A 26,411-nucleotide genomic window follows, 5' to 3' on the forward strand; every position below is an offset into this window, starting at 1 on the left:
TTTACTTATTTATTTATTCATTCATGTATTCATTTATTTATTAGGAGTCTAGACTCTGTATTTGTTTCTGGGGTCTGTATTTGTTTAGGGGTCTAGCCTGGAGGTGTGCATTAGTTAAGGGGGTTCGTATGTGTTTTAGGGTGTGATGAAGAGTGTGAAATGCACTATTTTGGGATCCTAATGCTGTAGGTTGGGATGTGATCTACTTAAATGGGCCAACAAAAATGTTGTGATGCTACTTGGTGCACTTTAAAGAAAGCTTGAAAAACATACCCACAAAAAGAATTCCTTAGGCTAGGTTTCCACACAGGTTTTTCTCTGGTGTTTTTTGGGGGGGGGAAGGAAGGAGAAGTATAAGTCCTTCCTTTATATTTCCCATTCCTTCTGAATACACTTCTGGCTTTGTCTCAAAAACTGCGGTGGCAGTTTTCCAAAAAACACCAGAAAAAACCTGTGTAGAAACCTCGCCTTAAAGGGGTACTCCCACCCTAGACATCTTATCCCTTATCCAAAGAATAGGGGATAAGATGTCTGACCGCAGGGATCCCGCCGCTGGGCACCCCCGCAATGTTGCATGCGGCACCCACCTGTTACTTGTCCGGAAGCGCTGGAGGGTCTCGGTCGCGACCACGGGAACGGAAGTCCGTGACGTCAGGACTCCGCCCCCGTGTGACGTCGCGCCCCATTCTCTCAATGCAAGTCTATGGGAGGGGGCGTGACGGCGTGACGGGTCCCCAGCGGCGGGATCCCTGCGGTCAGACATCTTATCCCCTATCCTTTGGATAGGGGATAAGATGTCTAGGGTTGGAGTACTCATTTAAAGGGGCAAGGATTTGAAAACAAAAAAAAGATAAAATATCAAATAGCTTATGTATAAAGGGTGAATGTGCAAATGATAAATGATTGACAGCAGCTTTTGTGTCATCCCTGTGTCCTCATAAATTGTATTGTCTGATTCTCTCTTTACATGCACCCTCTGAAGAATATGTTGTCGCATATAAATAAAAACTATTATTAGGGTGGCGTGGTGAGTGGGGAGCGTAGCTAGCACACTGACTACAGAATAACAAAACCGCATTGACTCGAAATGCGAGGAAGTCAAAGTAATATGACGTGATATGCGTAAGATTTTTTGTTTTTATTTACGAAAAAGTTATAGCTGTTTAGCCAGCACAGAACATGTACAGGTAAACATGTTCCCTGGCAATATGGCTGCAGGCACAGCAGAATGGATAGGGTTAACATGCCTAGCAGGAGATTGACTATTCCTCCATTCAGCATTCCCAGCCTGCAGATCCAGCCCCTGCCAGTCTCTTCCTTCCCAGCCACCCTTCCTGACCAACCAGCAGCATTATTGGCTGCAGCGTAGACATCCCCCTCCACCATAACAGAGAGAGGTGTTATCCAGAGCACACAGGCTGAGAACCATACACACTCACACGGGAAGCTCAGACCTGTCCACTGTTCACAGCACAGCCATGGGAGTGGAGATAGAGACCATCACTCCAGGAGACGGTATGCCTACATTACACCCCCTGCCCCCTTTATAGACAGATATTAGAGGATAAGCTCTTATGTCCAGCAAGGCCTACCGGTTATATCGGTAGCAGATGTTTGTTTTGTTCATAGCTTTTTGTCATTTTTCATAGCACAGATGTAGCAGGGCTGAATTCATCATTAACTGCAGCAAGAACTGTGCAGCTTTATGTAAACTTTATTCTAAACCACAGATACCGAGTAGTGGAGAATAGCAAACTTGGCTCTGCTACATTTGTATACTGCTTCAACGGATTGTGAACGACTGCAGAATGTGTTGGAGCTGTATAAATAAAGGATAATATTAATATTACCAATGCCTAGCTAGTGCCTACCCACAAAGCACTGAAGATCCTGCAGGGATAGATCCTCCACCCATACATCATCATTACTGTCAGCTTGGGCTATGCCATAAAAAGATGATCTATCTATCTATTTTTCTATCAATTTATTTATCTATATTGTACGACTACCTATATTTTTTCCCTATTCTTCATCCATAAAATGCGATCAGAAAATCCAATTTCCGTAGACAGATGCAGCAGAGCTGATTTTGTTAGTAGGTTTACCTGCAGCCCTGAATGAATCCACTGATTGTTCTATCGTCGAGAATTTGTCCAAAAGACTAACTCAGGTCTGCGACGCCTGTACATATACATGTACTCTTTGATTCATTCAAAGACTATGTTGTGTATAGTGTTTGCTATATGTTTTCTGACTATTTAGTCACATACCACATTGCTTGTATACCTCTGTAGTACATAGTAACAGGGCATTTTCTACATAAGGGATATCTATTTTTGAAGTATGAACTATTTTTTCCAAAGTAAGTACCTATGGAATTTAATAAATCAAATTGATCTGCTTGTATATACATAGCTTTGGCTATATACATTGTATTGTGTATATACAGTAAAGCTGAGCTTGTAATTTACCAAATGCCCGGGTGACATGATGGTGATCTTAATAGGACTGCAGCTTTATCATAGAAAATGATTACAATTCACCAACAAAGAAGCATCAGAGAAGTAAACAACAATTCATCTCTGATACATCTGTATAGTTCTCTGTATATTTTTCTTTGCACCCCGTGGCACATAATGCTTTCATACCCTGATATGTATGCTCAGTATTATCACTGCGTTTCCTAGCTATACCTTTGTGTTTTCTTGCTCTCCCTATTGCACTCTGCCTATGTGCGTGGGATCATTGAATGCTCTTATGAATGTATGCAAGTCATTGCTTTTCAGGTATTTCTTGAGAAAACATTGTTTCATCTTAGGTCATATTGTTTTATGAGATTCTCCAGACAGATGGGTCGTGCGTGTCTGGGAATTCATCTTGATATAATTTTTATTATATAAATTATTGTGACATATTTACAGACTATGTAGATCTGTATGTAGATCATGGTGCCCCAGCTAGATCTAGACCTACATTGGCACTAGACCTTAATTATTCTAGGTTCGTAACATGTAGCCCAATGGGCACTGACTTTGTCCTCGATGATAGCCTTGGAGGGTACTTTGATGTAGTTTGAGAAGAGGGTACCTGTCTAAGAAACATAATTCAGAGAACTCTGGCCAACGCTGTGTTCAGCTCAGAAAAACATGGAAATTTATATTCAGAAGTATTGCAGAACCATAAACCATGGTAAAGCCCCAAACCACTTATCCATTGGAGATATTAAAGTCTATTGCCAGCACCCTACCAGTCAGAGATAGCCATCACTTGGTATCTCCAACACTCTGAGCAGAGACCTTATGCAGTGCCAGTACCTATGTCTTGGGGGTATTGAAGCTCAAGGAGAGTTTATCTAATATGTCACCAATTTCTGTGAAAGTAAACATTGTGGTGGGATTGGTTAGAATGCCTAGGGAGAGGGAAGAGATAAGTGCCTGTCAGATATCCCCAGCTCCCATCATTTTAGGGGAACATGAAACGCATGATGCCTCAAAAGACATATCAGTGTTCGGAAGTACTTGGTGGCATTAACATTCACTGCCATGAAAACATTGTCTTCTCCAGACTAGGACAAATCTGGACAGGTCATTAAAGATCATGTACTGCAACAGCTACTGTTTAATGAAATGATACACCATCTTGTTTTCTATATACAGATACTATTAGATGGACACTGTGAGCTGGGCCCCACTTATTTCCAAAGACTAGAGTCCATGGAGCTATCTCTTTAGTCTTACCAGACCCTGTTGTGGTGCCCCTCAGGGATTTGTATCTCTGACATTCTATTACTCAATATAGTATATCCTTTACCCATTATATACTCTAGAAATTAAAGATTAGGATATCCTTTACCCAATTTATACTCTAGAAATGAAGGATAGTTGCAGCCCACAGACACTCATTTGGCAAGTCTGAGAATATTATTTTGGGTGGAGTTCTCTATTAAATACACGTTAACCATGAAGTTCTTGATTTAATGGGAAATCCAAACATTATAGAGCAGGGGGAGCTGAGAAGATTGATATATAGTTCTGTGGGAAATTTCCCAGGATATCTTGCCATTTATACATGTAAATTTCTGCTCACTCTGGGCTTAGTAGTCAAGTGGGTGGTCCTTCTCAGTAATTCACAGATATCTGTGTACAAGTGTCCCTATAGAGATAGCTGTCAATCACAGATTAGTGCCACCCACTTGATTACTTCCCACAAAACTATATATCAATCTGCTCAGCTCCTCCTGCTTTATAACACGACGCCTGCAGTTTGGACTGCACTTTTAGTGGGGCAGGTTGCCTTTAAAATCTATGTCGTAGTTTTAAAAATAAGGGGCAGTGTAGCATGTAAGTGTGCATACAGAGAAAGTTGTCAATTACTGGGTAGCACTGCCCACTTGACTACTTATCCCCTAATGAGCAGATATTTACATAAATAAATAACAAGTTATCCTGGAACTTTTCCAGGAAAACTATATAACAATCTGCTCAGCTTCTCCTTCTCTATAACATGGTGCATGCAGATTAGACTGCATGATCGCCATGGCTGGTTTCCTTTGAAGAGATTCTTGTTACAAAGGTCCTCTTACAATAAGTTTAATACCACACAAAAAAGCTAAATGCTATAATAGATGCACACCCGATACCAATTATGTTGAATCAAAAACAATGTTAAGATCTCAGATGTGAAAGAGTCAACCCAAAACAATGTTAGTAAGTGCATATGATATAAATAACAGTCATGAAGGTAAGTACGGTAACCAACATAGATCTGCTGAAATACCACCACTTGTAAACGGGAACCACAGGCAGAGGAAGGAAGGGAGGGTAAATTACCCTGGTCAGCCCATGTCCATAGAGAAGACCCGCGCGTTCCGTCACTGAATGTGACTTCCTCAGGGGTGTAGAGGTGTAATCATATGTTGTGTCTTATATACCCCATAAAGCAAAAGAATACCTGTCAGGTGTGGGAAAAAATGGCATACTCGTGACCTGGCGGGCCCACAATGCACATACTCTGACGTGAGGGCCATAGTTAATTGCATTCTCAGCGCACAGTGTGCGCCAGCATCACGCCGATCACGTGACCCGACGGATCACATGTTCAAAGCACATGACCCTCCATTCAATATGCTGTGAGTGCGCATCAAGTGCCCATGATCCTCCAATCATGTGACTGAATGAATCACAAGTTTAAGGTCACATGGCTCCCAAAAGTCACCATTCTTACATATTGTAGGCGAGCTATAAGTGCTGGCACTGCACCAATCATGTGATCAAGCATTTCACTAATATAGATCCCATGATCGAATAAATCACATGATACGAACCTATCACTCGAGGGTATCAAAATAATAGTGATTAAACATAGTCAGTATACCCATGCAGTGACAGTATGGTCTCAGGAGTCAAAACTCATCATATATTCTTGTTGCTCATACACAAGTGCCAGCGAACATACTCAGGTAAGTCGGCCCTATTCATGCGCAGTTATTGATATAAATACCAAAGAGTTTAAGTGAATATAATGAAAATTAGTAAATAAATAAAGCAATAATTTAAATAATACCTAAATCTAAATAATACCTATATTATGTGTTGCAAAAAAACACATAAAAAAATGAAATAAAAATTTAAAAAATATATGAAAAAAAAATTTTGCATTACCTATAAAATTATCAAAAATAGATTAGTTACAGTGACTGTATCAAAAAATCCCCTCCATGTGATACAAATGCCCACAATTGTACCAAGTAATTTACAACAAAAAATAACAACGTACATGTATGGACACATAGGGGGTTCATTAACCCTATCTAATTACAATATTATACGTGGGGTATACAAGTACAGCATCCAATAGCCCTGTCCACTATCAGTTTAAAGGGCTTAGGGCACATACATATACCAATATACCTATCTACTACCTCTAATCCATACCAAAATGAACATATGTATTGGAATCAAAGTGCCTAACTATAAACAAAGCAGTGCAAGAGATGTGATTGGGTCAACTGATCCAACCACAAAAATGACCATTATGCACCAATGTCCAATGACCCTGCCTGCAAAAGTCACTTAACCCCCATGTATGCGCAAGCGTCCCGCCAAGTCATGTACCACACCTGACACATGATTATTATTAGGAATGATTTAGTACATGTTATCATCCTGATGTCCATAGCACATGAAAGTATCCATTGTATCAACGTATGAGCTAGCTGATGTGGGCATGGAAACCACGAGATCACAGAAATCAAAACAAAAAAGTATTTATGTCAAAAATTGGCACATACGAACATGCGTTCAGACCCCTAAGGGATTCAGTGCGATGGAAAAATAAATATCAGAGGCCCAGTGGAGTCACAAGGTAAGTATTAAATCATAGACAGGTATAAAAAAATACATTAATAATGATAGTGAGTCCCACTCCATAAGGGGTAACATAGTTTCAAGAGAGTCAATATTTGGGCAAAAGATATCACCAAAGTCCAGATATCATATGAACTAATTAGTCAATGAGTGTCACATGGGCTTCTGGGCAAAAGAATACATGGTGGCAATAACGAAGAATCAAAGGGTCACAAAGAGATGATCAAAGTCCAATCCTCAATATGTTGAATGGCATCTGAAGTGGATCCAAAAGAACCCATTCTGCTTATCTATCAGTCATCCAAGGAGAGCCAGTGGGTCGACCTCCAATTGGAGATAGTATAATAGACTGCAAAGGTATAAAAATTCGTAAGTCACTACTTAGCCATTGATAATGGTGTGTGACAAAATAAGGGGAAGGAGGAGAGGGCGAAAAAATAAAAAATAATAAGGAATGAAAAATGAGAGTGTGAATGGTGAGTATGGATGTGAAGACAAAAGTGATGAAAGCCAGAGGAGAGAAGAGAAAAACATAAAAAAACAAACTGCGGATTAAGACCCTCCATGTAAATGTGAGTGAATATGCAACGAGGGGAAAAAAATAATAATTTGGGCGGAAAAAGGGGGAAGATGTGTGGTGAACATGGTTGTGTAAAAACGCTAATGTGCTAAATAAGTGTGTGTGATAAACACAATTGTGACCCTCCCATTAATTGTATGTTTGTGGTCAAATGTGAAAACCAGAGCACTGTAAGCTCATAATGATCAAGTGACCCCTGATAAGGTGGATGTGTAAACCATGTAACCCCAATAATGGACAATACTAATGTGTATATCTGTTTAAAAATAATTACACCATGATAAAGCATAAATCATCATTAGAAATCTATTACAATTAAATAATAATAATATAACATATATAAATAACTCACCAGTTCAAGGAAATCATAATAGCAGACAATTCCCATTCCGATAAATGGTACAAAGGAGCTATCCTGTAAACTAAAACAGACAAAGAGTAAACCATGTTCCCCCTCAGATGACAGCATTTCCAACCCATATGGTCCAACCTTACTGGTGCAATTAATTACTCACCGAAAAATCCGGTGAACAAAAGTTCCTCATTGAGACCAGATGGTCTGGTGGTGTCCAGGTTGTAAATCCATTTGGACTCCATATGTAAGAGTCTTTTGGTCAGAGACCCACCTCTGTTATCACCCTGTACTCATTCCAGGTCCACAACAGTCAGGCCTGCAGCAAGCCCAGCATGGTAGTTCAAAAAATGAAGAGCTACAGGATTAAGTTTCTTCTGATGTTTAGCATCACGTGTTGCCAATGCTGTGTTGGACAAATGTTTCTGAATTCTCTTCCGGAGTTGTTGTCCCATTTGTCCAACATATACAGATTGGCAGAGGCAAATCAGGTCATAAATTACGTTCATGGTTTTGCAACTCATATAGGAACCAATACAATAGTCTTTCCCATCTCTTGGATTTTTAAACATATGCGTGGGCTTCATGAATTGGCAGACACTACAATCCCCACAAGGGAAGGATCCTTGTAATCTAATCCCAACCGTCTGTTTAGCTGGGAGTCGTTAAAAATGACTCTGAGTCAAGACCTCCTTCAAGTTAGGTGCATTCTTTGAGACCAAAACCGTTTTTTTGTGGTATCATGTCCTTGATGTGATTATCGTATTGCAAAATACTCCAATGCTGCTCCAATAGACTGCTCACTCAGTTCCACTGATTGTGGTAAGTAGATATAAAATGTACTATATCATCTTGTGATCTCTTCGTTGGTAATAGTAGTTTTTTCTCGTCAGCCTGTTTGGCCCGCTGAAAAGCTGCCAAGATGATCTTCTTAGGGTAACACCGATCATTAAATCTCTGGGTCAAGTCACGTGCCTGTACTTTGAATTGTTGATCACTGCTACAATTTCTGCGCACTCTTGAGATTTGACCAGTTGGTATTCCGCGTCTTGTATGAAATGGGTGAAATGAGGAGAAGTGTAGTAAGTTATTGGTGGCAGTCTCCTTCCTATATAAATCCGTTTCCACTCGATTATTAATGACTGTGAGTTCCAAATCCCCAAAAATAGCTGTAGAAGATGAAATATTATAAGTTAGCAGGATGTTATGGTCATTGCAGTTAAGGGAGGAGATTAACTTAATACACTCCTCCTTTGAACCTTTCCAGAAAAAATTTTATGTCGTCAATGTAACGATACCAATGAATAACAGAAGCAGCCTGATGGGTATACGTGTGCCCACTCAAATATAGGTTGGCAAAGAAGGGGGCAGAACGTGCACCCATTGCGGTGCCGGAAATCTGCAAATAATATTTGAAATCAAATACAAAAAAATTGTGATTTAAAACAAATGTCAACAACTCAAGTTGGAGTCAATGTGATCTGCTTTATCAACAAAGAATTTGGTGGCGGCAATCCCATCTCAATGATCGATGTTGGAGTATAAAGACTCCACATCACAAGTAACCATTAATACATCATCTGGTAGGGTCAAGTCCTATAATGTTTGATTTAATAATAGCGAATCTTGGATATAAGACAGAAGCATTGTCACCAATAGCTGGAGGTAAAAGTCAATATTGATACATGCCTTCTCACACATATTGCCAATGCCCGAGATAATCGGGTGGCCCGTCGAACAAAACAAATTCTTGTGCACCTTTGGGAGCATATAATATGTTTTCTGTATGAGGTGATTTTACCTGCAGAAATGAGAATTCCTTTCTTGAGATGATACAATTTTCAAGAGCTGTATCTAATAGAGAGTTCAATTTCCTCTGAAACACATCTGTTAGATCAGATGGGAGACGTTGGTAGTATCTTGAATTAGATGTTTCTCCGCTTCCTGTATGTACATATCAATCGGCCAAATCACAACACTACCACCCTTGTCTGCTTCCTCGATTAAAAACTCCTTGTACCGTTTAACCATTTAGGGACCCAGGGCGTACAGGTACACCCTGACGCACTGGGACTTAAGAACCCAGGGTCATATGGGTCTCCGGTGATCCGGAAAATAAGGGGGATCGGGGGTGTCCAAGACACCCCCGATCCCCCTGAAGGGATAGGAGTGAGGTGGCAGGGGTGCCACCCCTCCTATTCCTGCTATTGGTCGGAATAAGTTTGGTTCCCCCACTCTGCCCACCCACAGTATTCCGGGCAGAATGGGGGAAATGTGCTGTGACCTGCGGTCACTTACTGGCAGTGATCAGCGGCGGCGGTGGGTGGTGATGAGGTGCAGCTCCCTGGTGCAGACTACGGAAGCGGGTGAGTTGTTGCCTAGCAACATCTGGAGGGCTACAGTTTGGAGACCACTATACAGTGGTCTCTAAACTGTAGCCCTCCAGATGTTGCAAAACTACAACTCCCAGAATGCCCAGACAGCTGTTTGCTGTTTGGGCATGCTGGGATTTGTATTTTTGCAATATTTGAAGGGCTACGATTTAGAGATCACTGTGCAGTGATCTCTATACTGTGGCCCTCTAGATTTAGCAAAACTACAACTCCCAGCATGCCCACACAGCGGTTTGTTGTCTGGGCATGCTGGGATTTGTAGTTTTGCAACATCTGGAGGGCCACAGTTTGGAGATCACTGTGCGGTGGTTTCTAAACCGTGGCCCTCTAAATCTTGCAAAACTACAACTCCCAGCATGCACGAACAGCAAACGGTTGATGGGAGTTGTAGTTGTGTACTTTCAGCTGTTGCATAACTACATCTCCCAGCATGCCCTTCGGTGATTAGTACATGCTGGGAGTTTTAGTTTTGCAACAGCTGGAGGCACACTGGTTGGAAAATACTGAATTAGGTAACAGAACCTAACTGAAGAATTTCCAACCAGTATGCCTATAGCTGTTGCAAAAGTACAACTCCCAGCATGCACAGTCTCTCAGTTTTGCAAAAGCTGGAGGTTTACAGGGTACATTCACACGGGCGGAGGTTTACAGTGAGTTTCCTGCTTCAAGTTTGAGCTGTGGCAAATTTTCCGCCACAGCGCAAACTCCTAGCGGGAAACTCACCGTAAATCCCCGCCCGTGTGAATGTACCCTAAAAACACTACACTACACCTACACGTAATAAAGGGTAAAACACTACATATACACACACCCTTACACTGTTCCCCCCCAATAAAAATGAAAAACTTGTAGATCACAGACTACAGAATAGCATGCAATGTCAGGCTGCTGCTTCCAAAGCCAGCAGGATATTGTCATGTATAAAAAGAGGCATGGACTTGAGGGACAGGGACATAATACTCCCCCTTTATAAAGCATTGGTACGGCCTCACCTGGAATATGCTGTTCAGTTTTGGTCGCCTGTTCATAAAAGGGACACTGCGGAGTTGGAAAGGGTGCAGAGACGCGCGACTAAACTAATATGGGGCATGGAACATCTTAGCTATGAGGAGCGATTAAAGGAGTTACAATTGTTTAGTCTCGAGAAGAGACGTTTAAGGGGGGATATGATAAACGTATATAAGTATATAAATGGCCCATACAAAAAATATGGAGAAAAACTGTTCCAGGTTAAATCCCCCAAAGGATGAGGGGGCACTCCCTCCGTCTGGAGAAGAAAAGATTTAGTCTAAAGGGGCGACACACCTTCTTTACCGTGAGGACTGTGAATGTATGGAACGGTCTACCTCAGGAACTGGTCACAGCAGGAACAATTAACAGCTTTAAAACAGGGTTAGATACATTCCTGGAACAAAATAACATTAATGCTTATGCAGAATTATAAAACTATATCCCTTTCCCTTATCCCCTTACACCCTTCACTTCAATTCCCTGGTTGGACTTGATGGACGTATGTCTTTTTTCAACCATACTAACTATGTAACTATAAAAATGTATCGTATGGTAGTGTTTTCAAAACAGAGCCTCCAGCTGTTGCAAAACAATAACTCCCAGCATTTCCAGACAGCCACTGACTGTCCAGGCCTTCTGGGAGTTTAGCAACAGCTGGAGGCACCCTGTTTGGGAATCACTGGCATTGAATACCCCTAAGTCCACCCCTATGCAATCCCTAATTTAGTCCTCAAATGCGCATGGCGCCCTGTTGTATTTCAAAGAAACAGTTTAGGGCCACATATTGGATATTTCTGTACTCAGGAACAATTGTGTTTCAAATTTTGGGGGCTCTTCTCCTTTTACCCCTTATGAAAACGAAAAGTTGGGGTCTACACCAGCCTGTTAGTGTAAAAAAATAAAAATCATGCCGGTGTTGCCCCATACTTTTATTTTTACAAGAGGTAAAAGGAAAAAAAAGACCCCCAAAATTTGTAACGCAATTTTTCCTGAATACGGAAATACCCCATATATGGGCATAAAATGCTCTGCTTATACACAACAAGGCTCCGGAGTGAGAGCGCACTATGTACATTTGAGGCCTAAATTGTTGATTTGCACGGGGTGGATGATTTTACAGCGGTTCTGACAGAAACGCAAAAAAATAAATACCCACGTATGACCCCATTTTGGAAACTACACCCCTCACGGAACGTAACAAGGGATATAGTAAGCCCTAACACCTCACAGGTGTTTGACGCATTTTCGTTAAAGGGGGAAAAATGCAAAAATGCTGGTGTTACCCTAAATTTTTCATTTTCACAAAATAGGAAAAAAGCCCCCCAAAATTTATAACTTCATCTCTTCTGAGTAAGAACATACCCCATATGTGGATGTAAAGTGCTCTGTGGGTGCACTACAAAGCTCAGAAGAGAAGGAGCTCCATTGGCCTTTTAGAGAGAAAATGTTTCTGGAATTGAAGACCATGTGTGTTTAAAAAGCCCCCATGGTGCCAGAACAATGGACCCCCCCCCCCCACATGACCCCATTTTGGAAACTACACTCCTTACATAATGTAATAAGGGGTGCAGTAATTTTTCATTTGCACAATCCACTGTTCCCAAGATCTGTCAAACGCCAGTGGGGTGTAAATGCTCACTGCACCCATGATTACATTCTGTGGGGGGAGGGGGGTGTAGTTTCCAAAATTGGGTCACATGTGGGGGGGGGGTCCACTGTTCTGGCACCACGGGGGCTTTGTAAATGCACAAGGCCCCTGACTTCTATCCCAACCAAATTCTCTCTTCATAATCTCAATGGTGCTCCTTCTCTTCTGAGCATTGTAGTGCGCCAGCAGAGCACTTGACATCCACACATGGGGGATTTCCATACTCATAAGAAATGGGGTTACAAGTTTTGGGGTGCATTTTCTCCGATTACCCCTTGTAAAAATGTTAAATTTGGGGAAAAACCAGCATTTTAATGAAAAAAAAATGTCATTTTTTACACATCCAACTTTAACGAAAAGTCATCAAACACCTGTGGGGTGTAAAGGCTCAATGTACCTCTTGTTACGTTCCTTGAGGGGTGTAGTTTCCAAAATGGTATGCCATGTGGGTTGTTTGTTTCTTCTGCTGTTCTGGCACCATAGGGGCTTCCTAAATGCGACATGCCCCCAAAAACCATTTCAGCAAAATTTGCTTTCCAAAAGCCAAATGTAACTCCTCTTCTGGGCATTGTAGTTCGCCAGCAGAGCATTTTATGTCCCAACATGGGGTATTTCCTTACTCCAAAGAAATGGGGTTACAAATTTTGGGGGGCATTTTCTTCCATTACCCTTTGTAAAAATCGTAAATTTGGAAAAAAAAACTGCACTTTAGTGGAAAAATTTTTTTTTTCATTTACACATCCGACTTTAACGAAAATTCGTCAAACACCTGTGGGGTGTTAAGGCTCATTGGACCCCTTGTTACGTGCCTTGAGGGGTGTAGTTTCCAAAATAGTATGCCATGTGTTTTTTTGTTTTTTTTTTCTGTTATGGCACCATAGGGGCTTCCTAAATGTGACAATGAAGATTTAATATTTTCTTCTTCACTTTGCTGCTATTCCTGTGGAACACCTAAAGGGTTAACAAACTTTCTGAATGTCATTTTGAATACTTTGAGGGGTGCAGTTTCTATAATGGGGTCATTTATGGGGTATTTCTAATATGAAGACCCTTCAAATCCACTTCAAAACTGAACTGGTCCTTGAAAAATTCCGATTTTGAAAATTTCGTGAAAAATTAGAAAATTGCTGCTGAACTTTGAAGGACTCTGAGGTCTTCCAAAAGTAAAATCATGTCAACTTTATGATGCAATATAAATTTTTGAATGTTTCACCAAGAAATGATGCAAGTATCGACAAAAATTTACCACTAACATAAAGTAGAATATGTCACGAAAAAACTATCTCGGAATCAGAATGAAAAATAAAAGCATTCCAGAGTTATTAATGCATAAAGTGACAGTGGTCAGATGTGCAAAAAATGCTCGGGTCATTAAAGTGAAAATGGGCTGGGTCCTTAAGGGGTTGAGACTACGGAGCGCTGTACATCCCTCAGAGGTGAGAAGTTGTCCTGTAAAAGAGTATGAGGGTAATTTTTGTATTTTTTGTTTCATCACGTCAAAAAAATATTGTACAGCCGGAAACATGTACAAGGGAGGAGCTGTCTCTGATGGAATACGACAAGGGAATACATTAGGTTGGCCTACCTCATTGTCATCCAGTAAATCAAGTAGGTCCCTCATGACCTGTTGGTCCGCAGGTCCAATAGAGGAGAGCATATCAGATTAGGAATGCAGTATTTTCAATACAAGCTTCCTGCAAAAAAAAGATAGATATCCTTCGTTACCTCAAACTTGTCCAGAGGGTGCATGGGTGAAAATGATAAGCCCCTCTGTAGTACTGACATTTCCATTGGTGTGAGATCATATGTAGAAATATTAATAATCTGCAATTGCTGTAAATGTCCATTTGATGTCGGCGTTGCAGGGATGGATGTAAAATCCTGCTGCCCTGTACGGGAACCCCCCCCCCCTACTTTTTGGATTTGTGATATCTGGATTTGGGGCCCTTTTTACAAAAAGCTTATCTCATAGTACTCTCATGGTGGGACCCCAGCAATCACCTGTAATCATTTCTCAGAGGCCTTTTTAATAAAATGGAAAGAAATCTGGTTTCTATAGGCAAGTTCTCCACTATCCCTTTGCACAAGGTTTGATAAATGTACCTTTTTAGTTATACTGAGTAGTAAACAAAACCATAGAAACACGTGAAATGGAGTAGCAAGGATTTGTTTGTGTGCAGATTGCAGTCACTTTCTTGGAACTGAGTGTTTTTGTCTTAGTAACATGTTCTGCTGAGCTTGTTGGGGTAGGCTGTAACTAAGGGAAATAATGTGGCTCATGCTGTGACTCTCCTCTGTATATATGACATTCACACTGTGCTCCCAGTGTAATTGAAGCTGGAGACTAGGGAGGTTTTGCAGAAAAGGTCAGGCGTAGGATGTTTCTATGTTTAAACTCTTCTCTCTAGCACCACATGGGTTAACCTTTTACTCTAAAACCAGATGGCACATAGATCAGGGTATTCATGGGTGATTTTCTACATGTTGCCCAGGTGGTTATGACTGAATGGCACAACAATTATTTCAACATGTTCAACTACAATAACAGGGAATTGCAAGATGTTCTGTACCGGTAACATCCTCTGCAGTACAAAGGTCGCCCCAATGGGTGCCACTAAACGAATCAATTGACTACAACATCAGGCTGTGACAGTGGGCACAACCTTAAAGGGGTACTCCCCCTAGACATCTTATCCCCCATCCAAAGGATAGGGGATAAGATGTCTGATCGTGGGGGTCCCACCGCCGGGGACCCCCCCACGATTTTGGCTGCGGCACCCCAGACATCCGGTGCGCGGAGCGAACTTCACTCCGTGCTGGATGACTGGCGATGCGTGGCGGAGGCTTGTGACATTACAGCCACGCCCCCTCAATGCAATTCTATGTGATGCCCCCCGCGGCAGGACCCCCACGATCAGACATCTTATCCCCTATCCTTTGGATAGGGGATGAGATGTCTAGGGGTGAAGTACCCCTTTAAGGGTGAAAAGAAGAAAAAAGAATGCCACAAAGATTTAGTAAATGTTGCAATTCGAATGTTAGCTGCAGCCCTGTCCCTAAAAAAATTGTTCTCTCCTGACATTCCCATACAGAGCTGAACATTTATGTTTCCACTGGGTGGAGTAACCTTTATCAGACAGCTCTTGCGCTGGATTATCTCTCCCAGTAAAATAGGATCATGTGGTTAAAATACAACACGAATGACCCTTCTCTCCACCAACATCATCTATCGGGTCAGACTATAAGAGTCAGGAGGCCACCATACACTTTGGACATTTGGCCGAACCCACTGAAGTCAGTGAATTTGGCTGAATTTAGCCTAAGGTATATGGGCACCTTAAGAGAGAGGTAATGGCTGATCAGCTGCGTAAGGGGCCACCTGAATCTACACAAAGGGCAGATATGGGGGATATGCTGAATGTCAATATGCTCAATGCCTTTGTCCTCAAAGGTATAAGCTGCCACCAAAGATGTCTCTTTTCCCCACCCAACATACATGAGTACTTGGCCATTGTATGCATGTTTAAGCCAAGATAGGGAAAGATAGCTGTCGAACATAAGACAGCTTACGGAAATGTATGACCTGCTTTACTTTAAGGTGTCCACGTTAAATTGAAGTTTATAAAAATGGATGATTTTAACCAAAAATGATTATTTGTTGGGTAAAATTTAACAATGATTGATGCACAATGAATGATGGATTTAGCTGACTGATGACAGACAGATCTTCTGAAAAGTCTGGTGTGTATTACATTTTCAGCCAACAATTGGAAGGAGGATCTTAAAAGGGATATTTCAGTAGTTATTTTTTCTTCAGCCATGAGCCCATGATGCCAAGTTATTATATTGTGTAATATGCTTCTACTACCTCTGTGCGCCACTTTGTCCTTTTATTTAAGCACAGGAACAGAAGTGATGTAGTGCAAGTCTTTTTTTTCTGTTGTCTCTGACCTTTCCCAGCATTCCATGCCACCAGAGACAATATGTCACATGGTCTCCAGGGGATGTGGCTATGCTGCAGTGGGTAGGTGGATAGCATTACTTTAGTAAGTCCCTTCCACTCTCCTATACACCCACCACACTGCAGCACAGCCACGCCCCTGGAGACCATGTGGCTTATGACATATTAGGGAAAATGTATCAAAACCTGTGTAGATGAAGAGGTGTGCAGTTGTCCTTAGCAACCAATCAAATAGCTTCTTTAATTATTAAAAAGGCCTCTGAAAAATAAAAGAAGTGACCTGATTGGTTACTGTTGATAACTTGTCAACTATTCCCCTGCACAGGTTTTGATAAATCTCCCCCATTGTCTCTGGCTGCATGGAATGCTGGGAAAGGTAAGTCAAATTACTGTAGGTTCCGGTGCATTGCCATAGAATGAAATTTGCCATAGAATGAAATGCTCCGCCTCCATCACATCCTATTGGCTCACACTTGTCACGTGACATATTTAACCGTCACGCATCGACGCGCACAGCAGTCTCAGTTTGGCTATCACAGGGAGAGAATCTCCTCTCCCTGTGATAGCTGAAGCTGCACGGAGCCATCCGACGGCAAATCACATTCTATTGCAATGCATACAGACTGCGCATGGCCAGCTGGCCTCCCTATGCAAATTGCGTAGGGAAGGACAACTGAGCACGCGCAATACTAACTTTAGCCCTACGCTATTTGCGTAGTGCTTCGCCTGCGCAATACTACTTTACCAGCGCCCGATGCTCTACTGTATGTTCCCCGCTCCCTGAGAGTTAACGGGGGACGGGGAGCAGAGCTGCGGGTGTGGGGTGTAGTAAGCACTCGCGGGGAGGCACGCTGATGACAGCGCTATGGGGCATAGGGATCCCGATAGCTCTGTAGATCTATAAAACAGTAAATGTAATAAAAGAGTAAATGTATGAGCCGTATGAGCTGAGTAAATGTATGAGCTTCTGTGGCCCAATTGAATCGGGCCACAGAGCCCATGTGAGCTCCGTGCAGCTTCAGCTATCACAGGGAGAGGAGATCCTGTCCCTGTGATAGCCAAACTGAGACTGCTGTGCGCGTCGATGCGTGACGGTTAAATATGTCACGTGACAAGTGTGAGCCAATAGGATGTGATGGAGGCGGAGCATTTCATTCTATGGCAAATTTCATTCTATGGCAATGCACCGGGTTCTCTTGAATTCAAATGTCTCCAAAATTTCCTGAACGCCATGTTCCTATGACCGAAAATGTGTGGAATGTCCGCCCGGAAAAAAATAAGCCGTCTTCATAGACAGCAATCTATTTACAAACAGAATCCACAGAAACATTAAAACAGTTCAATGTTCCTGCGGATGCCGAAATCGTGATTTTTATGGTAGAAATTGATTGAAATCAACTAGGCATGAATGCTTTAATAATGGCATCCATAGCCATGTGGAATTTATATGGTTTTCATACTCATAATGCTATTTCTTCTCGCAGTTTCATTTCAGAGCTCTACCCTGTCGTGCCCATGTCCTACCCTTGTCTGCAAATGATTTATCCACCATCCCTAACGGTGACAGAGTCTTCTTGGGTTGGGGTGAAAAGGTTTCCTCTTAGCAAACCTGACGATCTCTGAGCCAAATAGAGACGTGCAGCACTGTTACCTAGCAACTGTCAACACGTAGGAGAGCTGACTGGCGAATGTATAATCCGATAAATATATGAACTTAGGGAGAGATTTATCAAACCATATGCAGAGGAACAGTGAGCAGTTGTCCATAGCAACCAGATTCCAGCTTTATTCTTCAGAGGCCTTTAAAAAAAATTAAAGACGAAATCTAATTGGTTGCTATTAGCAACTGCTCTATTGATCATGTGCACAAAATTTGATAAATCTTCACATTGTTTGTGTCATTGAGATTCTACTCAACAAACTTTCGACCACCCAAAAGCATATGAAGGACAGACCAAAGAAAAAGTGGGTAGACGTGGAGTTAAAAGGTGACAACCACTCTTCTGAATACTAAGTGCTATTCCTTCTGAATTTCCACCCTCTATACAACACCCACCATAAACAGTTGTGTTCTGGAGGACCAGCCCAAAAATCTGAATCTCTGCTCTTCCCTCAACACATCATAGTTTGGGGGTAACACGCTTATCATGGGGGTTGAAACGCTGGGACCCCTACTGATCTGTAAAATGAAATGAACAAGCTTATCACACATATGGTGCAGGGCTACAATTATTGTCTATGGGGCTTCTGGCCATTGCAAAGCTCAGTGCTCCGCAATGTTCAAAAGCCCTATAGGTAATGACTAGAGCGCTGATTGTGTACACGCAGTGAGATCCATTCATTCCAGGGTCACATTTCCCTCCATTTCATGTATTTATGGGGTCCCTGTGGTTAGACCCCCACCAATCAGTATGTTATGCTCTGTCCCGAGGATAGGAGATAACATGCCTAAGCGGGAATACTCTTTTTATATGCATTATTATTATTCGCCTTTGTGTGTCACTGCTGATGTAGTAGAGTACTGGTGAAGGTAATGGTCATGGATCATGACACAGTCGTAGATTTTCTTTTCCAGTCTTAGGATCTATTCACACGGTAGAATTTCTGCTTGCGGAATTCCACCTCAAATTAAAGTCCATAGACTTCTATGGGATTTTGTCCCCCCATTCACACAAGCGGAAATTCAGAAGTGTGATTTGGAGTGCGGGATCCCTTAGAAGTCTATGGACTTTAATTTCAGGCAGACTTTCTGCCGTGTGAATAGACCCTTTTTGTCCATCCAGCCTGATGAACATTCTCTAAGAAGACAGGAACCCATGGAAGTGTAATATGAGGTCAAGGGGTCAGTCATAGACATTACATTTGCATGAACATGAAGGCAAAAATGGAAATTAAAGGGTACATCTCATCAAATAAACTTTTGATATATTTTAGATTAATGAATGTTGAATAACTTTCCAATAGCATGTTAATGAAAAATATGCTTCGTTCTATTGTATTTTTCCTGATCAGTCCTGTCAGCAAGCATTTCTGACTCATGCTGGAGTCCTAAACACTCAGAGCTGCCAGCCTGCTTTGTTCACAGCCAAACAGGTTGTGAACAAAGCAGGCTGGCAGCTCTGAGTGTTCTCCTTTGTGAACAAAGCAGACTGGCAGCTCGTAGTGTTTAGGACCCCAGCATGAGTCTGAAATGCTTGCTGCCAGGACTGGTAGGGAGACCCCTAGTGGTCATTTCTTCAAAGTGGAAAATTAAATAGAAAGAAGCATATTTTTTAATAACAAAGTTATTCTGCATTCATTAATCTATAATATATCAAAAGTTTTTTTGATGAGAGGTACCCTTTAATAGGCTCTTGAGGTGCAGTTTTCCAGCATCATTGAAATGATGGTGAATTGTATGAATAATGTTTACAGTCTGTAAGCAGATGGAAAGACAATACAGCCCTGTTTGCATAATGGGGCGGATATGGAGAATCTGTAGTGTAAAGCCATATAAAATATTTGCAGCATTACTACTAAAACATGTTGTTGTTAAAAGCTTTATATTAAAAAGTCAGTTTATTCTTGTATTTATTTGTCCTTTTTCTTTTGTATTCTGCAGGAAGGACTTTCCCCAAGAAGGGTCAGACATGTGTCGTTCACTACACGGGTAAGACACTATATAGTTTATCATTTAATGTTCTTACAGGACATCCTCTGGCCATGTTCTTGTGTATGGAGTTACTTGCTGTCATTTAAAATGCACAGTATATTGGGTAGGAAGAAACTAAGGGCACCCTGTATGTGATTGATGACCATTGCAATGGGCTATCTTGGCTAGTCAGAAGAAAACTTTTCTAATCTCCTTGTCTCGTGGACTCACTAAAAGCCATGTTATCCTACAGGAATTATTTGTGACCCTGATGGATGTTGAGACCTAAGTAGGGGTTCCATGAAAATTGGAAGAGACATTAGGGATGGGACAATTAAGGGTTTCCCTAAAATGCAGAACGTTCATGTGCAAATAAATGTTGGGAGAGATTGAACATACAAAGCCACCTTTAATTTATGTTGGTAGGCAGAAAGCAGCCAGAGTCCATTTAGGGGTTTTCCTACTAAAATCATTTATAGCCTATCCGTAGGTTAGGTGGTAAGTGTGTGTTTGTTGGGGTCTGACGACTGGGACCCCCCCCCCCCATTAATGTTGTGAATGGTGGTCCTTTAGTGCTGTTTGTGCATTAAGTGATGGATCGCTTCTCGTCCTTTTGGCTAAGATCAAGTGTAGTATCTGTTCTTATCAGTTTCATGCCTATGGTCCAAACAGCACCAGTGTGGAGCTGGTGTGGATGGGTGCTGTATGGTAGGGGGGCAGGTGTACCAGGGCGTTCCGGGGCTGGTTCTAAGGAATCAGCTCGACGGCTTCCCCAATGTGACCTGACTGGGAGTATTGGCTCACTGAGTGGAAGCACTGGCACCATGAACTCTTCACCTTGTGGCACTCACCTCTTGATTCCTGGCCTTCTGGCTAGGATCAGAGAAATTTTTATAGATTGGCTGGATGTCCGGGCAGTATATCTGCACACGTTCACTTATTTCTTTTTTGTCACTGTGCCACTTTTTGCGTGTTGTGTGTCCACAGGATTGTTTGCATGTGGTAGCCCTTCTGGGTGTCCCTCCTAGTGGTCTAGGGGAGGTGTGTGTGGCAATTAGGTTCTGCACCTCCCTGCAAAAACCCTGGGTACTCCTGCATGGGCAGGGTACCGACCGTTATTGGCTCTGCGGGCAGATACCTTGGCTAATGCCAAGGGGGATGCCGGGAGCATTTGGGGTCCCTTAGTAGCTTCGGCAAAAAGTGACATCGAATCTGGAACCTCGCAGTTACCCTTCAGTCCGGAGGCGAAGGGTAAGGTTTGTTGGGAGGCCTCTCTCCTGTTGGAGAAGGGCTTGCGATAGACCGCATCTTTTGTGCATCCTTTTTTTAGTGTAACACGTTTGCACTTTTTCTTGTACTTTGGGTGATTCGAGAGCATGTTCCTCGGCTCTTAGATAAAAAAATAAAAATAAAATTAAGTGATGGTGTGTGCTTTTGTGGCCACTACTTTATACAATGTCGGAGACTGTCCATCCCTATAGCAGTGAATAGAGTGGTGGCCACATAGGTGCACTACTGCTCCATTCACAGCAGGTAGGGACTGCTCTTTGAGACTGCTTGAGTTGAGGCAGTAAGATTCCCAACTATAACTATTTATCATCTATCCTGTGAATAGGTTATAAATGATTTTAATGGAAAAAAAAACTTTTTAAGGGTAGGGTCACAAGTAGCGAATTTTGCTGCATATTTGCTTCACCGTCTTTTCCTACCCATTTCGTAGGAAAATATTCAGAAGCAATTATGCAGCAAAATTTGTTACGTGTGACCCTACCCTAAAAGAGGAGGTTACAGGAGATTAGAGTTAGTCAATGGTTGGATTAAAAGCAAAGCAGTGTACATGAGCTGTCAAGATATCTTCAATAAGAACAGTTGCATGGCAACATAGAACCCGTGTCATGGATTATTTCGCCAGTTCATCTTAAAGGGGTACTCCACTGGCCAGTGTTCGGAACATTTAATTCTGAACGCTGTGTGTGTTCTGCGGGGGTCGGCTACACCCCCTCAATGCAAGTCTATGTTTTTTGACCAACAGCTATTTTTACGGATGATGTATGCATGTTCAGCTCAGACGAATGTGTACGTGTTTTCAATTGAGAGCAGGGAGAAACTCGGTACTAGACACCAAGGGATCAGGCAATTGAAATCCAACATGCCTGATCCTACTCTCTCCTGCTCCATTGAAGAAGAGTCGGTGCACTTTAGATAGTCGGCCAGTCCCACCAAAAATGGATGGTTCGGCTGACACATACCTAATGTGTATTGCCTTCTTTATAAATTTGCAGAAGTTGAACTACCGGATGCTTATAATAAGTGGGCATGTATGAGTGACCAATATACATACCTTGTAACATTTGGTTTTTGCATTTGGGACACTTGAGCGTGGTTACTGTCAAGTTACAGTGTGTGCAAGACCTTCTCAGCTTACAAGCACCATATCATATTCATAGGATGCTCCTGGGAGATAGCGCTTGGCTCAGCATATCTCCCTACATGTAATATAGATTTCCAGGGATGCACTGCTCTTAGACAAAGGTGGCGCTATTTCTGGGGGAAAAAATGGAACCTATGAATACAGTAGAATATAAGTTATTAATCAATATAAGTTATTAATCAAATGGTCTGACACGTTTCCAAAATTGTCTGATAGATCCAAATTTTGTACTAAATGCATAAGATGTTTTTGGTTATGATTTCCATGGAGGGCTAAAGATTCTCTTTTAAAAGTTTCTAAAGGGTCTGAACCCTAAAAATATATTTTTCTCATTCTTTCCAGTGAAAATCCACTAGCCCAGTAGAAAATTTATCACAGGAATAGATTTTTGCAATACCAATTATAATTTTTGTAAGATAGGCAGACACATTAGAATTTAGGTGTCAATTAGACCACTGCAGAAGGCTAGACAAAAAGTGAGGTGTCTTGGGAGATTTTCAGACCTGTTACTTTCCTGGCCCGGGGATCTTTCAATCTTGAAATAGGGATTTTATAATGACCAGATTCAGAATTTTTGGGCAAAATTATTATATATATATATATATATATATATATATATATATATATATATATATATATATATATATAAATATATATATATATATATATATATATATATATATATTTTATATATTTTTTTTTTTTTTGGGGGGGGGGTAGTTTGGCAAATGGCAATGTATACAAAGAAAAAAGAAGGGGATCCTAGTTTTCACGATCTGAGCTGTTTCTCATCAGCATGTTGTTCACTTCTGTGAGTAGGACTATCCCTTGGTTCCAGTATACACTACATTATGCCAATATGGAGGCTTTCCAGCTCTGGAACATGGATTGAAACAAGTGTTCATTAAACGAAATCATGACATTAGGCACAAGCCCCCCTCATGTCTGTTGAGTGGGAACTGGGCATATCTGTTTATAGGAAAATTTTAAAGAGGATCTCCACACAAAATTATATTATGAAGAAAATAATCCCTTAAAAGAGGATTTGAAAGCCAAGAAACAAGTTAGAGCATTAACTACAGGAGAAGAGGTTAGTATAATGGTAGTATATGACCTGTGTCAGCCCAACTACAGTATAGAAAAAACACAGAGATCTAAAACATAGCATTTATTAAATATTAAACTATAAAATGCACAATATATGAGATTGTGAACAATTACAATACACAAAATATTATTATACAATTAGTGTCTTGGTCAGTAGTAGGTAACCAGAGATAGATAGACAAATGGTATTCTCCTCATGAATTTTAACCCTGCTGGTCAAAGGACCCCCTACCGTTTCTGCAGGGAGGCCTTCCTTATGAGGGCCTGCCTGCACCTGGAACCTCCTACCTTACCCTATGATATCGGAATTGGGAAGAGTTCAGGGGCAAAAAAACAGGCGGAGGAGATAGGTTAACAAAGCTACTGACTGACAATGTCCTCCAAATAGTTACCCTGTGGTAAAGTATATGTGATACACTCATATAGTAGCAATTTGTTATCACATAGTTACATTACACTCATGATGTCTGTACACATAAATCCAAAGCGTTTCCTTGTGTCGCATAACAGAAGCGGCACAACTCCTCAGGGAGTGAGTAATGGAGTGATACGGAAGGACTAGGAGTGACGGTGAAATGGCGTTGCAACCTGTCTCTTCCTAAACACAAAGTAATTAGCACTGTGTGACACAAGGAGGTTTGTTATAAACATAAACATTGGTTTAGTATGTTTAGAGAGACCCCATATTAGTGTCCCAGAACTTGTCCACTTTAGGTAATCTTGTGGTAGTCCACGGGAATAGAATAAAGATGCCACGGACTGTGTTAGTAGTATGTGATGATAAGTCCAGATGTAGTGGCCTGTAGATAAATGAAGAGGTAAAATCTGTAAGAACTTGATAGAGTTAGGTGTATGTACCCATTACTTTGAAAAAAGATACCCAACCTACCATAAAAATGATGGATGTGTAGTATAAGCAAATAAGGATGTGATGTGCATATATGTCTATATTGCGAGTAATCCTCAAAATGATTCTGGATAGAGAAAGAAGGTATATAGGAAGCGCGAAAAATTATATGATATACCCGTATTTTTCGCCCTATAGGACACACCGGCGTATAAGACGCACCCAATTTATAGGTGGGAAATCTAAAAAAATAAAGATTTTAAACCCAATAGTGGTCTTCAACCTCCGCAGATTGAAGACCACTGCATAGGAGGTAATACTCACGTGTCCCCGCCGCTCCGGACCCGGCCCTGGATGTTGCTCCATCGCTGTCGCCGTGTCCCCATCGCTCCGGAACGTCTCTGCTGCCGGCTTGGTTTCCTCGCTCTCCGTCACCGCCATCACGTCGTTACGCACGCCGACGCACGTACGAGATGACGTGATGACGAGGAAGGAGAGCGCCGGCCATACAGGGGATCCCTGAAAGGAGAAGACACTGAGGAGGCAGGTAAGGTCCCTCCCGGTGTCCTGTAAGCACTAATCCGGCTATTCAGTCGAGCTATTCGGGACCGCCGCGGTGAAATCACGGCGGTCCCGAACAGCCCGACTGAACAGCCAGGTTAGTGTCACTTTCCCTTCAGACGCGGCAGTCAGCTTTGATCGCCGCGTCTGAAGGGTTAATACAGGGCATCACCGCGATCGGTGATGTCCTGTATTAGCTGCGGGTCCCGGCCGTTGATGGCAGGGACCGCCGCGATAGGTGTGTATTCGCCATATAAGACGCACCGACTTTTTCCCCCCAGTTTTGGGGAAGAAAAAGTGTGTCTTATACGGCGAAAAATACGGTACATGTGATCTACAAATGATATACATGAGGAGAGAGAAATGTGTACAGTATCTCTACATGAGGGACGGAGGGAAAATCAATCCATGTTTCTTTTAAGAGGGGGTCTCCTGAGTGCCAATGATGAAAGTCCTATCAAGATATATATACTGGGTAAATGAGGGTATAGGGCATATGTGTAGCTGGTGATCAGATAATTTTAGAGAGCTAACAAACTAGTAAGATGCCTGCCTATGCTGATACACGTACTCCTGGACCTACCATCAGGGTAATTATGGTGACCAAGTAGGGATCTAAATAATAAAACACATAGGGGCTGATAAGGGAATTATAACCCAAATATAAACACTGATGCAGAGGGATACAGCCATTTATACATGTGAGAGTACAGCAACACTCAATGGGAGGGGATATAACCCAGCGTGCAACACTGATAATAAACCCGGGTGGTAATATAGAATGTAGTGCTAAAGATAACAGATACGGCAAGGGAGCAATGTATTAGCTCTATATAGGTACGGTAGCTGGAAATAGGTTACTTATGGGCAAAGGCAGTGGTGTAACCTTAGTCTGGCATGGATGAACTGGCGGAACGCATGATGGACTCAAGGAGAGTGTTACTTCCGGACTCCAGGCGAGGGGAAGGAGATCGCAATTAAGAGAACTATTAAGATGGTGCCAAGCATTCTACAGTATTAAAGTCTAGTATTGTTTATAGTGGACAAGGTTTTTCCCTAGAACGACTGAGTTTAGTGTTTCTAGGAGAAAATTTACAAGGAGCAAATGGGCTTTGTGTTTCACCACTGTTCCCCATATGTAGAGTATACAGGTGTAGACAGATCCTATAATTTCCAGGAAGTAATTTTTCATATCATATAATTGCTGTATGGAAGAGGTCAAAGTTCTATACTTTGCAGATGTCCAAAGCAGAGAGCGTTCCATCATACCTTGTGCAGATTTTAAGTCTTTCACCTGATAGATTACATTGTGGATTTGTCATGTGATTGGTTGAAAAAGGGTCCGAATAATTTGCATTGACATCTGGAAAGTTTTCAGGGTCCGATTTACCCTGTAGAACAATCTATGGGTTTACCAGCTTTATGGGTGATAGCACTATTTCTTGCCATTATATTACTTGTCTATGGCATTTTTCAGCAGTTTTTTCCACTGCAGACTCCATCCCTATTTTTCAGTTGTCCCTG

At 41.7% G+C, this 26,411-nt stretch overlaps 1 protein-coding gene, 1 long non-coding RNA gene and 1 pseudogene across 2 annotated transcripts in view; 2 read left to right on the forward strand and 1 right to left on the reverse strand.

The window, feature by feature from the left end:
• Positions 1-1,388: 1,388 nt before the first annotated feature.
• The window catches only part of FKBP1B (FKBP prolyl isomerase 1B), an 85,736-nt gene continuing 60,713 nt past the window's right edge, over positions 1,389-26,411 (forward strand). Inside the window, exons 1-2 of the mRNA XM_056564352.1 lie at positions 1,389-1,515; positions 19,912-19,959. Coding sequence (XP_056420327.1) covers positions 1,479-1,515; positions 19,912-19,959 — 85 coding nt within the window. The 5' untranslated portion in view covers positions 1,389-1,478. The remainder of the gene's footprint in view (positions 1,516-19,911; positions 19,960-26,411) is intronic.
• On the reverse strand, positions 6,365-8,447 carry LOC130361402 (uncharacterized). Its single transcript, XR_008890995.1, has 3 exons — positions 7,461-8,447; positions 7,298-7,367; positions 6,365-6,714 (listed from the first exon to the last, which is right to left on the reverse strand). It is a non-coding gene; the product is annotated as an uncharacterized LOC130361402 (long non-coding RNA).
• Positions 20,539-20,631, forward strand: LOC130363274 (U2 spliceosomal RNA; annotated as a pseudogene).

The sequence above is a fragment of the Hyla sarda genome, chromosome 3 (genome assembly GCF_029499605.1).
Source record: "Hyla sarda isolate aHylSar1 chromosome 3, aHylSar1.hap1, whole genome shotgun sequence".
NCBI lineage: Eukaryota > Metazoa > Chordata > Amphibia > Anura > Hylidae > Hyla > Hyla sarda.